Genomic DNA, 17,390 nt, shown 5'->3' with positions numbered 1-17,390 from the left:
TGTTATGCATTAATAATTGTTTTATAATCGAATCGCTTCCTCCTGAATCGTAATCAGATCGAATTGTGAGGTGCCTCAACATTCCTCAACATAAGGAGTAATGAATTACTTTTCAAAATGGGAAAATAGTAAAGTAATTTAATTACAATTTCATGAAGTAAAGTAATTTTCAAACGCATTTACTTTAACAACAGTGAATATTTGCACAACTAAAAAGTCAGATGCATTCACAGTGTCAGGTGTTGTCCTGTCCAGGTGGGTGCGCTGTGACTTCACATCCGTCTGGAGTCATGAAATCCCAGGTATGCACTGGAATACCTTCTAACAATACAGCTCTCATCTTTGTTCTGCATTTTTTTACTGAACAACAATACCTGAGCATTGAAGCACGTTTTTAAATATATTTTTATTATTTTAATTCATATAAAACAAATAAATAGTAATAAAAAAATAAAAATGTGTTTTTTTTTAATGAATTTTTCTGCCATGCGGCGTTCACGTCCCTGTGAAAATCTGAGTGCTGCCGCTGAAAAGGGGGACTAGTTCCATGATGTGAATTCATCCCCCCCACCACCATTGTGGTGCATGAATTCATCTTCAACGTGCTCCGGCTGGCGCTGGAAGTAGTTCCGGTGGCTTATCAGCGGAGCGCGGATCAGCCGGAGAGCCGGTCTCTTCTTCTGAGGGCTGAGCTCACGTGAGGAAAAGCGGGTTGAGAGGCGTCGTGAGGAGGAGAGTCCGAGCCGAGTGACCACAGCGGCGGTCACTGCACGCGCGTGGAGCCGCGCGCCCCGGAGGAGGACGCAGAGCAGACAAGCCTGCCGCGCGGGAGCTTTTGTCTTCGAATGGGAATTTTTTCAGGGAGAACAATTATAGGCGTCTGGAGTACAAATAAAATAAATAAATTAAAAAACCGGAGCCGGTTCACATTCACGCAAGGCGGTGAGTAGTCTACAGAAAAAAAGAAAAAAAAAATCCCCGCGTGTCAGTCATGAAGGTGTCTGTCAGCTGAAGGATGCAGATAGAATTGACGGCAGGCCGTGACAAGTTGGTGTTTGCAGACACTGGAGGAATGCTCTGAACTTCTGTAAGTTTTATCAGCATTACCGCGGAGCTTTCATCACACCGAGGCGACGTGTTTTTATTTTTATTTTTTGTGGCTGTTGTCCAGGTGACCGAACCACTTCAAAAGTCCCGAAAACTGTGAACGCCGCACGTGCGGCGTTCACAGTTTTCGGGACTTTTGAAGTGACCGCAAGGTCAGAGCACTCTGTTGGGGGTTCCAAAACAATTATCAATCCAACAAACGTCATTTTTAGATATTTTAACAAAACTCTCTGACAATTTGATCAATTATTTTCTATCAAATTGTTCAAAAATATCATTTATTTCCCCAATTTGACCTAAATAAGACATTGCTTTTGTCTCAATGATCTGTCTTGCAGTCTCAAACTCTAGAAAAGTCTTATGGAGAGATCACCCCGGTCCTGATTTCCATGCGCCCCTAATTCCCATCAAGATGAGTGCTGTCTGAACAGATTTCTCTCATCATTATTGGCTCTGAGATTTACTTGTGCTTGTAAATGGTGTTGATTGAGGGTAATTTGGCTTTTTAATTGCCGAACAGCTGCCACACTCACTGCTGATTGCCATTGTAGGCTTTTTCAGCACATCACTCATGGACCCCTAAATGCCTCATTAAAACGTTATGGAGAATCTCATGAAACGTGAAGAGAAGGAACCCATCATAATGTTTTACTGATTTGTGTTTTATCATCAGAAAGGTCGTTGTAATTATCGTCAATGTCAGCAAATGCTAGCTGAAGAAGCAAGTGTGGGTAATGACTTTTTGAAAGTTGAATGAAGGGTTATTTGTGGATAAATTACAGACGTCTCAGTTTGTCTGATAAAGACATGGCGCTTTAAAAAAATTTTTTTTTTTTTTTTACAAAGAGAAACGTGTGTTCCCTTGATTATTCATTTTCAGCGTATTTACAAATGAGTCTGTTGACATCTAATGAAAATTAAACTATGCCACAATCGCAAATACAACTGCCACCGCGCAATAGGGAAGCATTGGCAGAATCTTTAAAGTTAGCTGCCGGCACCCAATTTTTAAATTTTTTTTTTGTCAGAAAAGTCAATCAGGCAGTGATGATGTCATTATGAAATCTGGCGACAGCTGGACAGTGGCAGCCAGATTGCCGACTGGCAGCAGCTCCGATTAGACGATGTGTGAATGTCTCTGGACAACGCCCATTCGTATCAAGTGTCGCTAGCTTTCCGGTAGCTAGCGGGAAGGTGTAAAAAAAGAAATTTGGGCCATTTTGCACCACTTTGTCATTCGCAACTCTGATTTTGAGCACACCTTATAATCTTGTCAATTTACAGCTTTCAAGACAACATGCCTCCCGAGACAGCACAATGTTCTGTCTTCTTTGCATTCTTAGCATCAAGCTCAATTTGTCAATATGCAGGTCTGGGAGTTGCTATGCTGCTATTAACGCCATGATGAGTTTTGTGCACCACCAGTGTGGGGTCCCCATGTTATCACCAGATTGAAATTTGGTCATCACTAGGCCTTCGGCGCATACCAGCAGTTCTTGTCGAGATTCCGTTGTGCTATCATACGAACAATTGGATGGCAGCAGTCTGAAATCGGCCGATCCACAGACAATTTTAACCCTTTGGGGTACCTTTTGGGGTCCAGATGACCCCACCCTTACATTGAAGCGTTATCCCTCATAACAAAATTGAACAGGATTTTATGTCTGCCACGTCCACCAGTAAAAAAACCAGAGTCACTCAGAAGAAAAAAAAAATAGTTCAGTGTGCTGTCTTGTGGGGTACAGATGACCCCACTCCCAACATTAAAGGGTAACCAAACAGGGGAGTTGGAGGCTGACTCTACTCAGCCAAAATTTGAAAAAATTCATTCAGAGGGGTGGGGCTGTGGAACAAGACTGTTATCATTACTGGAGCTGCAGATCATGACGTGGGACTAAATTAGTTTGACCAATCACGGAATTCAACTGTATTACCTTGTTTCAACCTGTAGGGACCATTATTTTTAGAATTATACATGTTTATTCTAAATTGCCAAAAAATTGTCAAGGACCAATAGTCATCACTTTAAAACCCCTATTTATGGATGTAAACGGCCAAAAAAAAAGTTGATTTAGGGTTTGGTTACCCTTTAACGTGCCGAGAATGTCACAAGGAATGTGTGCTTCATTTCACTGAGTGATGTGGTATGGTATGGTCCAGTCCGGTATTTTGAGCATTTCCATTATAAGATGGACCAATAAAGCCGGACCGAACCGTATAATTTTTGGACTCCCGTTGGTTGTAGGTCCATATAAAAATAGAACAGGCCGTCTAGCGCGGAGCCACTGTTGAAACCTGTTAATTGGCGGGAGGTCGTTATGACAAAATTCAGAGGCTGTATTCCACTTTGCCAAAAGCCAGGCCGGAAAAATTAGCTGCTGGATGACCTCTGTTGTTGTTGTTGTTGTTGTTGTTGGCTTCACCCCACATGCGTAGTGACAGTCCAACTTTGGCTGGAAATGCTCACCAGAATTGCCTGTGCCATTTTAAACCAGACCATACTGCTAAAATGAAAACTAGGCTATAGAGACCCTCACATAAGTCAGTTATTGTGCTGCTGCCTTCCTGCCACCTGCCTGTTACCGGACTGCCATCGTGCGACTTCCAAATGTGCCTGGACGGATGACACTGACGTGAAAAATGTAAACTTTTTCTTAAAACCTCTGCAGCTACGTGTAGAAACGCGACTGCTGCCTCTCGATTACAAATGCCACTGCCTGACCACCTGCCGATTTTGCTGAAAAATGTGAATTTAGGTTGCTGCTCCATGGCATGTTGGGGCAGGTGACGGAAGTCTAAAGAAAATCGAGGACAACTTGTATTGTTAAGCAAGTAATGCGCAATATTGAATATTAATATTTCTGTGTGCTTGTGTGGAAGGGAAGCAGATTTCTGTGGACTGCTGCACAGCTCATGTTGACAAACCCTGCATCATCCGCATTAGCCGCCCTTTGAAAAGTCTCTTTTTAAGTAATCTTTTTGACGTGCTGAGCAGAAGATGATTAGAACGGCTGCATTGACTTTTCAGAATCAGTGCCTAACCTTGAAAAAGATCACTTCATTTAACATAACATTGTGACTTAAAAAAAAAAATCTTTTCGCAGTCGTATACACTCCTCTGTTGTTCAGATTGATGCCTGGAAGCTGTCTGCTCCTCTTCATCACAGACTCTTCCTCCAGAGGGATTTCTGGTGAGCGGTCTTGCAGGCAGATAGCACGGCAGTGGAGGCTGAAGGAGGTGTGGATGAGATGTCCTTTCAGCTGGAAGCCTTCTAATTTGCCTCTAATTACCAGGCCACTGCAGGTCATCGGGTCACTTTAATTACCTCAGGGCACATCAGTTATCAGCTCTTTTAGAAGTGATTATTAAAATGACCTGATAGTTTAACACTCTCATGCCATGAATTAGATCCTCAGATAGTATTTCAACGTCAGGTTCTACATTGGATAGAACAGGTTTTTTCATCTCTTTCAATGCGACCTTTGTCATGTCCCCCGGTAAAGTATCACGCAATTTAAATTCTAATGCTGCAAATCCTTTTATCTAGTGGAAATCCTCTTTGATTCAGTTAGTAAAGCATCCCTGTGATTTTAAAAAAAGGAAGATGTGAGAGATAAGAAAGGGATGATCACCTTTTATGTGCAGTTACTCGGATTGGTCCCCGCGCTGCCAGCGACGCAGGAGTTGTGCAGAAAGCTTCCTCATGTTGAAGCCCGTGTCTTACACAGGCAGGCAGAGTTGCACTCTTACCGGTTAGGCTTTAATGACTATCAATTGTTAGCCAATTTGCATGTAAAACAATGCAATTATAAACAAGCATCAAAAAGCTGCGATACTTCTAAAAAATGTAAATGATGCTCCATTATAAAGCGTAACAAAACCAAAGCCATGCCTCTGAGCCTGGGCCTTGAGGTTTGGGATGCTCACTTCCATTATTAATGCAATTCACAAGCCAAATTTTTAGGTTGCTGCAGTTGGGCCCTTTAATCTATTTTTGCTGTAAATTAATGAATTTTTAAACAGGACTAGTCCTTGCTGAACAGGGCTGGATGTGGGAATGTAGTTGGAGTCGCAGTGACGCAGTGCTATAGCCTCCTTTGCTGTGCAAAGCATGAGTTCACAAACAGCATCCCATCTGTCTCTTGGGACTTTTTGTTGGTGGGGGGGTTGTGTGTGTAGAAATGTTGCACTCGTATGTTTTATTTATGACAAAATGTGCCTTTTTAACTCCGCCGTTGTCGGGATCCTAAATTCAGAAAGCTTTTTTCACTTGGTTGTAGTATATCTTGAGGGTCGCTAACTCTTTTTACCTCTGCAGATGTTTTCAGGTGTTGTTTTTCTGTGAGAGCTTGCGGAGTTAAATATTTAATTTCACGCCTAGAGGGATTCAGTGGGACCCACTCCTTTTTATCCTTTCGTTTCAACCAAATATCATTTTAACGCTCCAAAAAATGGTGTCAGTCAAGGTATTTGAGATGGCCAGACTCGATTGTACGGTGGCCCGAAGGGCAAATCACATCAACAAATCACTCAACGCAAAAAACATTTACGATGATTAAAAAAAAAGCTAAATTTATGATAAAAAACAAAATGACATTTTAGAATGTAAAATAAAATTGTCGAAACCAAAAACACAATAAAAAAAAAAGAAATGTTTTGGAAAACAGAAGTAATTTACAGAAATCAAAATTAAATGTTAAAATGACAAATCGGAAAAGGTTTAATTTTCCACATTGACTTTGTTCACATTAAGTTTTGTCTTTTACTGTTCGCATACTAATAACATTTTTATGATTAGTACAGAGGATATTTAGTATCAGTTAATGCCAATTAACTTTCCGTTGAAAAGATGCACGAATGTCCCATACCAACCATTTCCAGTTTCTGTAAAAAATATTAACACATTTCGGAAAACAAAATTAATTTCCTGATATCACAATGAAATGCTAAGAAAAAGGAAATGAGAAACCGAAAAAAGTAGGTACTATGGAACATGATGATGTTTGTTTTTTGACCTTTGAGTATTTTCAAATGGATCATCAATGTCCGCATACTAATCTATATTAAAACGAAGCATATCCAGTATCGCTTCATGCCTGATTACTTTCAGTTGAAATGATTGGCAAACGTCATTAACTAATCAGTGATGTCCCTTATTACCTACCTTTTCTACTTCACGTAAAAAGGAATAACACATTTTGGAAAACAAGCCATTTCCATAAATCAAAATTAAATATTAATAAAATTGAAACACAATAAGAATTTGAAAAAAGATAGGTGTTAGGGGACATTTTTGATTGGATGATGACAATTGTCTTTGTACAGATCTTAAAACTTTTATAAGTAAACGAACATTGAAGACCCATTTGAAAAAATGTAAACGTCCTCATCCAATCAGTGATGTCCCATAATATCCACCTTTTCTAGTTTCCTTAAAAAAGAATAAAAACATGTTTTTGAAAACAAAACTAATTTCCAGAAATCAAAATGAAATGTTAAAAAAACAAAACCGGTAAATGTAGGTACTATGGCACACCCATCATTTCAAAAGAAAGGTATTTGGCATGAATAGATACTGGACTAATCATAAAATTTTGATAAGAATGGGAACAATGAAGACGCATTTAAAAAAAAAAAAAAAGTCAAAAATCAAATGTCAGTGATGTCTCATGCCTTGTCCAGTTTCTTATTTTTGGAATTTTGATTTTTTTGCGTTTTTAACTTGTTGTAAATATTTTTACATTTCTTGGTGGGATTTGCACTTCAGGGCCACCGTACGCTTTCTACGAGCAAGCTGATAAAAGTACTCTGACATTGTAAAGTCTCATATCACTCATATTCTCCTTTTTCAGAAACGTGTTTGCCTGACCACTCTTTTTAGGCAGGAGGGTTACAAAGGGTATATCACTTTGATTATAGCGCAGGCCATTGATGCCTGCCCAGGTCCTCCGGGGAGAAAAAAAAAAGTATCAGGCGATAATTGCTAAGCCGGTCTCCATTTAAGGATTTGCAAACAGCGACTATGAGGGCGCCTGATTTGCTACGGTATCTTATAATTGAACCTTTTCAGTGGTATGTTTTGATCAAGCAAAAAGCAATTAGGATGTTCAATACGGCTTTCTGGACCTTTTCCTCCTGTCTTTGAATGGCCCACACTTCTCCACATGTCAGCGCCGAGTGTGCCCACAGAGTTTCTTTTGACCCATTAGCCCGACACTCGCCGAAACAGTACTTTCCAGAAGCCCCCTCTCTCAGCACCGCGCACTCCGGGTGGGTATTTTGTCATGACTTCATTTCCCTCTGAAAATATTTTGATGCCTCTTTTCCTTTGGCTCTCAACCCCCCCCACTCCGCTCACCCATCCCCCATCACTCCATTCAAAGTTCTTTATTAAAATGCAGAACTGTAAAGCCTCTCTCAGTCTAAAAGCCTGCTAGCAGCGGGGGACTGTTAGCTGTTAGTGATGCATACAACTGAGTGCATCACAGCTACGAAGTCTAATGGGTGAATGTATTCAGTCGCACACATATCCTCATCTCTTTAAGGGACAATATTCCCCGGTCGTGAAAGCACCCACCACAGTGCACAGATTGGTGTATTTAAATATGGTGGAAGAGGTGAAGCATTTCAGCCTCTTAGACGTCCAATCTTAAGTACCAACTGATATCTCACATCTGGCAGCTCACAAGAGAAAACTCTTATTTCACTTGAAATTAAGTTAAAAAAATTGTAATTTTTTTTTTAAATCTCTTTTTGTTTTACGATAAAAAGAGCTGTTTGTGAAAACATTTCTTTGAACTTAGAAAAATCATTTAGCTATTTAATCAGACTGATTTTCTTTGATATATCTACTTAGAACCTCTATGTCTTCCAATTGCGCCAAGGTGCAAACATTTCTGATGAATTCCTGCAAAGAAACCCTTAGAAAGGAACGGGATCCATCAGGGATTGAAAGTTCCTGTGGGTTTTTAGAAAGCGTTTACAGAAACTCATTACTTTTATTATTGCTCAGTCGTTGCATCAGTTATTCTCCTCAAAAGTGTCATTTCATCTGCAGTCGCCGTTTTAAGGAACCTTTGAGGTTATTCTTACCTTCACCCCAAACACTGTTTACCCTGCAGGAAACATGGACTCAACACAAGTATTGGGGAGATACCGTCTTTAAATATGACTCGAATCAGATTAAAGATCAGTTAAAACTTTGAGGTTGAGCTTTCAAAGCAAAAAAATTATTATTAACCAAGTATTTCCTGTATTTTTTTTTTTTTTACTATTTATTCTTAAGAAAATGAGGGTTTAAAATTAAAAGCTACACATAAAGGCCAAAAATGTTTTTCTCTCTTTTTTTTCTCAACATTTAAAGGTGCACTCAGATGAAAATTCTGTTTTTACATGTTCTTGTGGCATTTTTCTGATCATGGAGGACATGTATAAAGAAAATTATGCTCAAAATTGCATTTCTGCGTATTTCTTTATTGCAATTGTTGTGAATTAGGAACAGACGAAAAAATGCAGTTTGAAAAAGATCGTATTTGTTTGGTAGAAAATTTACAGGATAAGACATGTATCTCACATCACTGAATGACTATAACAACGTAACAAAAACAATATTTAACAAGTTTTAGTTGGTAACCATTGATTTACAAATTAAGTAAAACACAAAACAGATTCCTCAGTCTGACCACGAAACGAACAGAGAGAGAACAACTGAACTAAAATAACCACCGTACCAGACAGCAACGTGATGTAAACACGTTAGAAATTAGGCGATCGGTGAGCTGCGGACAAATGTTGAGCCTTAGATTGTCATGTTGGCCAAAAGGAAATAATTGGTCCAACTGTTTACTTGTTAGAAAGTTTATTTTAACACCACCAAAAAACATTTCTCGTTTTTCTGTGTCGCGTTACACGGCACACGCACGGGCTGCTGCCGTGACGTAATCTTTAGCTCTATTGTAGTTCCAACAGAATTCTCTTAAAAACAATGCCATAACACCACCAGGATGAGACACAGCAACTCATTAAAATGTGGTCGGATGAATTTAAGCTCATTAAAACAACTTTTAACGTGATCCACATTGATTCTACCGACAATCCACATGTCACAAACACTTATTAGCGTGTGTATCTTTAGCCGTAGCGTCCCCAGTAACCACCATGATTACTCCATGGTACCAAAGCTGCAGTAAAAAGTGTAGAACCTGGCCTTGGTACGGACGCTCAAAATCCTTCAGCAAAATAAAAAGTTGGAATAAGTGAAAAATCCTGGCAAGCATTTGCAGACCGTGGCACATCCATCTTTCTCTTCTGTTTTACCTGCCCCCAAAGCTGCTGGCCAATGAATGAGGAGATCTTTAGACACGAGGTCTTGTTTACAAAGTTTGGTCACGCTGAGGAGGCTCGGGGCGGCAGGCTCAAGGATGACGTCGTGAAATGGGCGGGACCGACAAGGAGTGAAAGGCGGTGCCTCAGAGATCGAGTCGTTTTAAAACGGTCCACAAACATGACTAATGTTTCATAAATAATTTGTTTTTAAGTGTTCAGAAGGTAATATATGATCATGGATATAGTTTGCTCTGAAAGGCTTAAGAAAATCATGGTGTGGCCACTCTAAACTATCCATTTAAAATATGCTCAGATATTATTTCTGTTCAAATAAATCTAAATCAAAAATATTCTTAAGCTAACAGAAGTAAGTAATGGGTTTGGAAGTGTAATTATTTCTGCATTTATTTATTCAGCAAAACACAAGACTGGCCCAGACGGTTCCCCTATAGAACCTCTTAGACTGTGACCCCCCTATATAATGGATGTGAACAGCCGACGAAAGAACAGAAGATTGGCAACAACACAAAATACATACATTAGGAAGGAACACATTTTTACAGCTTGTATGAGACATTCTGATCTGTAATCCCGTCCATTTCATCAACATGGAAACCTCTGTCAACAAACTCCGTTATTTGTTTAGATTTGTTACTTAACAGGTTGGCTTGAAAAAAAGCCAATAAGTAACACCCTGAAGGAGACGTTAGCAACCACTGGAACATAAATGGATTTACTTGGACCAACAAATGGATCCCCAACTGTGCTGGGACAAGGACATCGGCACAGTTTGATCCCTTTCAAAACAGCTCATCCTATAAGAAGTTCTCTAGAACCGGGCTGCATGATGTCTGCGTGAATCACAGATAAAACACAGGTTATAGTCGCATGGCTGATTAAATGTAAATTAGCCTCTAAGTGGGGGCATTTGTCAGTGCCCTTCTAAGTTTTGTGTGCTGGAGAAAGATGGATGTGGCTCCCAAAATTATGTTTTGATTGGTTAAAAAAAGATCTCTACTGTTCAGATTTATGATTCTTTTCCACTTTCAGACATTTTTTTATAACCCTGCATGAGATTACTTAGAGAATGAAAGTAATATGTTCTTAGGGAAATCAAGACCCACTCCAGTCATCTTTTGATCTATTTTAAAAGTGGTCTTTTAATTATGATTATGCAGTTTTTGGCCAAAATGTTAAAATCTGTTATGACAGAGTTTCTCTAGAGCTGCAGTAGGTGATTAGAAAGTTACCTCTGAGTTGTGGGCGGTACTGCTGGCATGGAGCAACCCTGCCCCCGTTCCCATCATCCATACTGAACTACCTATACAGCTCTAGCTCTGCTGCTAGTTTACATAAGGGGTCCCCAAACTACGTCCCACGGGGCAGATCCGGCCTGCTACATTTGACCCAGCCCCCAAACACTATCAGAGACTCATGAATTTTTTTTTTCTTATTCTCAATCTGGCCGATTGAGACCCACATAAAACATGACTTATAACGTGAAGGGAGAGGATAGACTTTAGATTATTTATTGGTTTAACTTTAAAAATATTTCAGTAATTTTTTTTCTGTAACTATTACAGAAATGGATTATTAAAATTTGGTTGTGTGTATCATTCTGGAAAACCATATATGTTTACGTTTAGACACACCCTGTGATTGTTACACTTTTTCTGTTAGCCTTCAAACCCACATTGGAGAAGAAAACGATGGCCCTCACAAGAAAAAGTTTGAGGATCCCTGGCTTACAGCACCTCACAACCCTAAGCTAACATTGGTGCAACAAAAATGCCGAGCAATATTGGAGCTATCCAGCCTCATAGTTTTGAGTCGGATGAGGAAAACAAAGACATACGTGGATTTAGTTATTGACAAGTGGATGCATCAGAATGGCCCTTGTGGACCACCTTGCATGTTTTCTACGACACAAATGTTACTTTTCAGACAGCAATCTTTTTGTTTGATCCTGATTCACAAAATACAATTTTGAACTTGATTGAAAAAAAAAAAAAACACACAAAATCACCAGAGTTGATTTTTAAGACTGCGGTCTCATATCTCAAAATTTCACTGTGGGGCGACCTAAATGCAATTTTTTTTTTCAGCAATTTCGACAAGTGGTCGTATTTGTAATCGGGACGCGGCAGTTGTTTTTTCACGCGATATGCCGTGGCTGTGGAGGTTTTAAATTAAAGAAGTTGAAATTTCACTGCAACCGGATGTGTTTTCTCTAAAAGTTGACATTGATCAATCGCCGCCCAGGCACATTTCGAGGTCGTGCCATGGCAGTCGAGTGTTAAACGGGAATGACGCCATTTTGAAATCGAGTGACAACTAGGTGACCACAGGTTGGCGGCAGCGGGAGCAGCTCTGACTGGACGATGTTTAAATGTCTCAGATTGGCACCTGTCCATATCAGGTGCCACCAGCCTGCCGAAAGCCTGGGGTATATAAAAATCAGGCCATTGTGCACGCCCAACTACCACCATCTACATTAATGACCACACAAACGATTTTCAAAAAAATCTGGTGGCGATATGAAATCTTGAGGATTCTGCCGATGTCTCCCCATTGCGTGGTAGCAGTTGAATTTGGGACCATAGCATTAAATATGTTAAAAATTGTCTAAAATACTGATTTGTTTGCCTCTGATATAATAAATGGAGTGTCATTCTCACGCTTTTTGACAGATTTTCCCCCTCGTCAGCTTGTAGCATCAAAAATTAATTTGCTCCATCAGCTTTTCGACCAAGCAAAAATCTTTGTTTTTCTTTGATTTAATTGTATCTCCTAATAAATGTTTTTTGCAAACATTGCAGAGTGAAAACGTCAGACGGCTAAAACTCTACAAGCTGCTCTCCACTGCAGATTAATTCTCAGCCTGTTGGAAACACTGCAGCAAAATATGGTCTCCTAATGGTTGTGCCAGTGCTCATACACACACTAACACACATCTCTATACAAGTTTCTATTAGCAAATATATGTTTATGATTATCTCTGATCCTCTGGCTCAGTTAATTCACTTTGTGTGAAAGATGTGCACATCATTTAGGAAGCTGTAGCCTTTAGCTGTTTTACTTTTCATGTGCAATTTGTGTTTGTATGTTTTTTAGAAGTAGTCTCAAATTTTACCAGGAAAAAAAACAGGTGGATAGCTGAAAATGAGTCTTTGAAGCCCCGGTTTGATATAGTTTAGCACTGCAGCAGCATGAGTTGACTGAGTCAACTAGGTAATTTATCTGCATAAACCTGCACAGCGGGACCCCTTTCCCCCAGCAGCCAAGTCATGTCCTCTCCCTCTTCTTTCTTTCTTTATTCTTTTCTCTGTTATTACTCATCATCCCAACACTTCACCAGGCTCGCAGCGCAAAGCTTCATTGCGCGGCGGTGTAGCCAGCCCACGCTCCCAAACCTCCCAACAACAGCCACAGCGGTGCAGCAGGTTGGGGCTTGTGGCAGTCTGACTTTCAGCCCGAGCCTCCATTTAATGAGGGCAAAATGACAGCTTGTTTTTTGGTTTATTCGTTTTAATTTTGTCCTGCGTGTCGCCACACCCATTACCACCTACCCACCACATTAAGAAACCTCAGAAGAAATGGTGCACTAATTAAGATGGCTTCCTAGGAGTCAGAAAAGGATTTTGGCTATGTTTCTCCTACAGTGGCCTTGAGGAGGAGATATGGGGGGGTGCTGGAAATCTCTATGAGCCTTTCTCTTTCTCCTCGCCACATTGACTCACTTCAATATTTTCGGTTTTCCTTGTAATTGAAGGAAAGGTTTGCTGTGACCGCTCTCATCTAACCTTGTTTTTCATGTTTGTGTGTGGGGCTCCCTCGTGGGTACAGGTGAAGGAATTTTAGTTTATTAACTCATTTAAGTTCTCTTACCTTGATGGCATGAATGGAGTACAAATAGGATGAGCTGTTGAAGGACACAACACCAAATTCTTTTTTTTTTTTTTTTTTTTTAAACGTAGCCACTCATATTTTTCATTCTCCTTTAATAACATGCCCATCTTTCTTCAAGCATAGAGATGTGGTTTTGCTTGGGCCAAACACAGTTTGAAAGCAATGTTTTCTTTCATGAGTAAGAGTTGGTTGACATTCTAAGTTCAGAAGTGACGAAGCTTCAAATGTTCTGATACTGACTAAAGTACATAGCAGCTGGTGAGTAATTTCTCTTCAGTGTACAAAAAAAGCCTTAAATTTGAGCAAAATTGTAAAAGTTAATACAGATTCTAATGAATTGGACTCTGTAAGTTGTAGCTCCAAAAATAGAAGTCCCACTTCGATCGTCTTTTGATCTATTTTAAAATCTTTCCCAGTGGTCTTTTAATTATGATTATGCTTTGTTTAGACAAAATTAACAAACATTTTTTAGGACGTAGTTTCTGTAGAGCGACCATATTCGTTAGAAATTCAACTTGGAGTTGAGTAACCTCACCCCCTTCCCATCATACATCAGGTGTCTATAGCCAATAAGGAGCTTCAATGGCAGGTTGTATGGAAAACTTGTAGGTCACTGGCCCTCAAGACTTGGAGTGTGGCACCACTAGTTTACGCACTGTCCCCCTAGCTTACAGCCCCTTACAACCCCAACCGTACATTACCGGTGGAATAAAAATTTATTGCAATATCAGAGATAACCGACTGTATAGCTTTGAGCCAGATGTCAGCTTAGATAAGGAAAACAAAAATGTGCATGGATCTAGTGCAGGGATGCTTACTTTTTTGCCGTGCGAGCTACTTTGAGACTACAAGTTAACACAAATAAATCTAGTTAGTCTATTGAACCCTGTTCATATGTTCATAGGAATTTCAAACACACATGTATTCTTTATGCCTAATGAAATGCGAATATGTCTTTAAATAATAAAACACAGCAACTGCGGGATTCTAACTCAGTTCCTTTCAGTGATGAAATTTTCCAAGCGCAGGACAATCGGTATCCCTTTCAAAAAGAAAAAAAAAGTTCTCAATCTCATAGACAGAGAGACCTCTCCCTCCTCGCATTGCAAATAGAAAGTACCCGCTGGTCCCATAAAGCCAAAATCCCATAGACTTCTATAAAAAATAAACAGCTATTACTCAGTCATTCTGTTTGTCAGAATAACTATTCTTGCTTTGATGTCTCTTTTTATTTTAACGTGTTCTTGCTAAACCTATTTTTTTTCCACAATATATTTCCTTTATCGCTATTTATTCAAATCATAAACTGGCCAATCAGATGCCTCAGTAATGGCATGTAGTGCCCATTGGTCCCATCTCAAACGTTCAAAGCGTTTGACAAATTCTTGGACCAATCACTGCTTGCTAATGTAATTTGGTCCCAAAATGTCAAACTCGGGCGATATCCGTATCCCGAATAAATGGCGGCAGAATTTACCTCTTTTTGTTGGAACCTGAGGTAACAGCCTTGTTTTGTCCATCTCTATTCATGTCTTTGCGTGGTCTACTGTCACATCCTTCGCGATCAATTATTATAATGAGCACCCTGATCTAGATAATGCATCAGAATGGAGTGCTTTTGGCTTGCCGTAGTAGCTTCTACGTCACACCAACAAGCTTTGTCCAACTGTATTTTGTGTCAGCTCTTAATTTGCAAGGAGTTGAATAAAGAACATTTCTGAAATTCAATTTTAAGCTTTTTCTATGTCCTCCATGAGAAAAATGCCACAAGAGCACGTTTATAAACACCAAAAAACACAATTTTCATTGGAGTGGGCCGTTAAAGAGTAGGATTTTTTTTTCCCCCCTTGGTTTTGCCGTTGGATGAGGATCAGAGCATTTGAGATGGGGGGGCATGGGCTCGTCGAGGAAGTGAGAGATGTCTTCTCAGAAAGCTGAAGTGTGTGTGGAGTGGTCAGCGCTGGATCTCAGACAGGGAGAGACACGGGACAATGCAGCTCCTCTCAAGGGTTGGAATTCCTCTCGAGCTACCCCCCCTCCCATTTGGCAGGCACTTGTGAAAACAATTCCCCAGCTTTTAGTCACTGCAGATCCAAATGCCATTTCCACATTGAAGGGAATAAGACTTTAAGAAAACCAAAAAACCCAGAATACTTTTAATCCCGGTAAAGAGAGCCAGATAAACCGCCGTGTGATAAAAGAGACGTTGTGTTTTGTGTGTTGCAGCAGCGGACGTGGCAGCGGCTCAATGAAGATCTTGTGAAGATGCTCAAGGGGACGACCCCACCTTTTGCTTCCCCAGATGCTTTGGCTCAAAGAAAGATGGAAAGAAATGGGAAGAGTAAGGCACACACATACCTTGAACTTGCACTGTTTTGCTACTTTGTGTGTAACTAATGGAAACATCCTTGACACTTTTTAGTATAGATTTAAAAAGAAAATAATCATTTTTTTAAGGAAAACATGGACTGTATCTGGAAAATGATTTATAGCATAATAAACATACCTTCCACTCATTCTAGGCTTGAGCCCAGTCTGCTGCACAAAAAGCACACAGCCCGTCCAGTGAGCTTCAGTGTGCGCCGTTGCAGAGCAGCCTATCAGCCCTTTAGAGCCCTTAACCGACGAGCACTATGACTTCTGAGCTGGAGAGCAGCCTCACTTCCATGGACTGGCTTCCCCAGCTGAGCATGAGGGCAGCCATCCAGAAGGTGGATTTGAGAAACCACCATGGGCACCACCAGGGGCACCACCACCACCACCACACACACCACCACGGGCACGGGCCCAGCAAGAAAATGGTACACTTAGACCCCGGAACAACACTGGACCAGGAGGAAGCCGCACAGCACAGAGACGGCAAACCGCCCTACAGCTACGCCAGCCTCATCACCTTCGCCATCAACGGCTCGCCTCGCAAACGGATGACGCTTAGTGAGATCTATCAGTGGATCTGTGACAACTTCCCGTACTACAGAGAGGCGGGTAGCGGCTGGAAGGCAAGTCATTTTTTCCCCTTTTTAAAGTTGAGATAAAGTTTTTTTATACACCTAAATAACATAGTTTGATCTACTGTAATTCTACCAATAACACGATCAATGTGAATCAGTGAATTCTGACGCAGAAAAAAAGCAGCTAACCGATATGCAACACTTTTCATTAGTAACGGTGCGATCTCTGGTGTTAAAGTGTTAAACACTTAATGCGGAAAGCCTTTGGTTCCTGGAATCAATTAAATCCCCTAAAATTCTTCTGGACGGTTATTGCCTAAGTTTGTTTGCTCAGCTAATGCAAAAACACTGAATACATGATCGCAGAAGGTACTAACTAGTGGTGAAGGGAAGACTCGGAAGAGTATAAAAGGATTACTCTTAGAGTTGAATTCAAAGTAGAAAATAGTTTTGGACGTAATTACCACGATGTAATAAATACTCAGATAAGCTAGCAGTTACACGTGTAATCAGTCAGAATAGTTCTATTGGTTGCACTTGGTTCAGCTGCTGCCATTTGTAACGTGAGGGCAGCTGTGGTGCAGAGGTAGAGTGGTCAACCTAAGATTGGAGGATTGCTAACTTGCTTCCTGCATTTTCTGCCGTTGTGTTGAAGTGTCCTTGGGAAAGACATTGAACCCAACGTTGCTCCTGGTGGTTAAAGGATGGCGCCATGTAAGGGGGTGTGTGAATATAGGTGTGAATGGGTGTGATTGTAAAGCACTTTGAGGCTTAAATTAAGTCAGGAAAGTGCTTTCTACATAAGTACACTATTCAAGAATGATTTGATTTGATTCAATTGTTCCTGTGAAATGCCACTATATACAAAATCCAAACAGACATAAAAAAAGCATTTCCTGCTTTTATATGAATGAATGAATGAATGAATGAATCAATGAAATGGTTTATTTCAAGCAATCAGTTAATACATGAAATAACATATCACATGATAAATCACAAGTTGATCACTTGAAAGGGAGTGGAAGGAAGCAAACTTACACTGTATAATCCCACCCTGGCTCGACCATACCAATTTCTCTACATGAATTATCAACATC

General features: G+C 40.2%; 1 protein-coding gene across 3 annotated transcripts in view; it reads left to right on the top strand.

Moving 5' to 3' along the window:
* The first annotated feature begins 522 nt into the window (after window positions 1-522).
* Window positions 523-17,390, top strand: part of LOC112159136 (forkhead box protein J3) — an 85,302-nt gene continuing 68,434 nt past the window's right edge. The window contains exons 1-3 of one of the 3 annotated variants that reach the window (XM_024293027.2): window positions 523-942; window positions 15,569-15,683; window positions 15,865-16,341. In XM_024293027.2, coding sequence (XP_024148795.1) covers window positions 15,976-16,341 — 366 coding nt within the window. In that variant the 5' untranslated portion in view covers window positions 523-942; window positions 15,569-15,683; window positions 15,865-15,975. Of the gene's footprint in view, window positions 1,088-15,568; window positions 15,684-15,864; window positions 16,342-17,390 lie in introns of all 3 variants that reach the window. The other 2 variants (XM_024293025.2, XM_024293026.2) reach the window with 2 other exon arrangements.

The sequence above is a fragment of the Oryzias melastigma genome, linkage group LG7 (assembly GCF_002922805.2).
Source record: "Oryzias melastigma strain HK-1 linkage group LG7, ASM292280v2, whole genome shotgun sequence".
NCBI classification, from domain to species: domain Eukaryota; kingdom Metazoa; phylum Chordata; class Actinopteri; order Beloniformes; family Adrianichthyidae; genus Oryzias; species Oryzias melastigma.
This window is presented reverse-complemented; position numbering and strand designations above follow the sequence as displayed.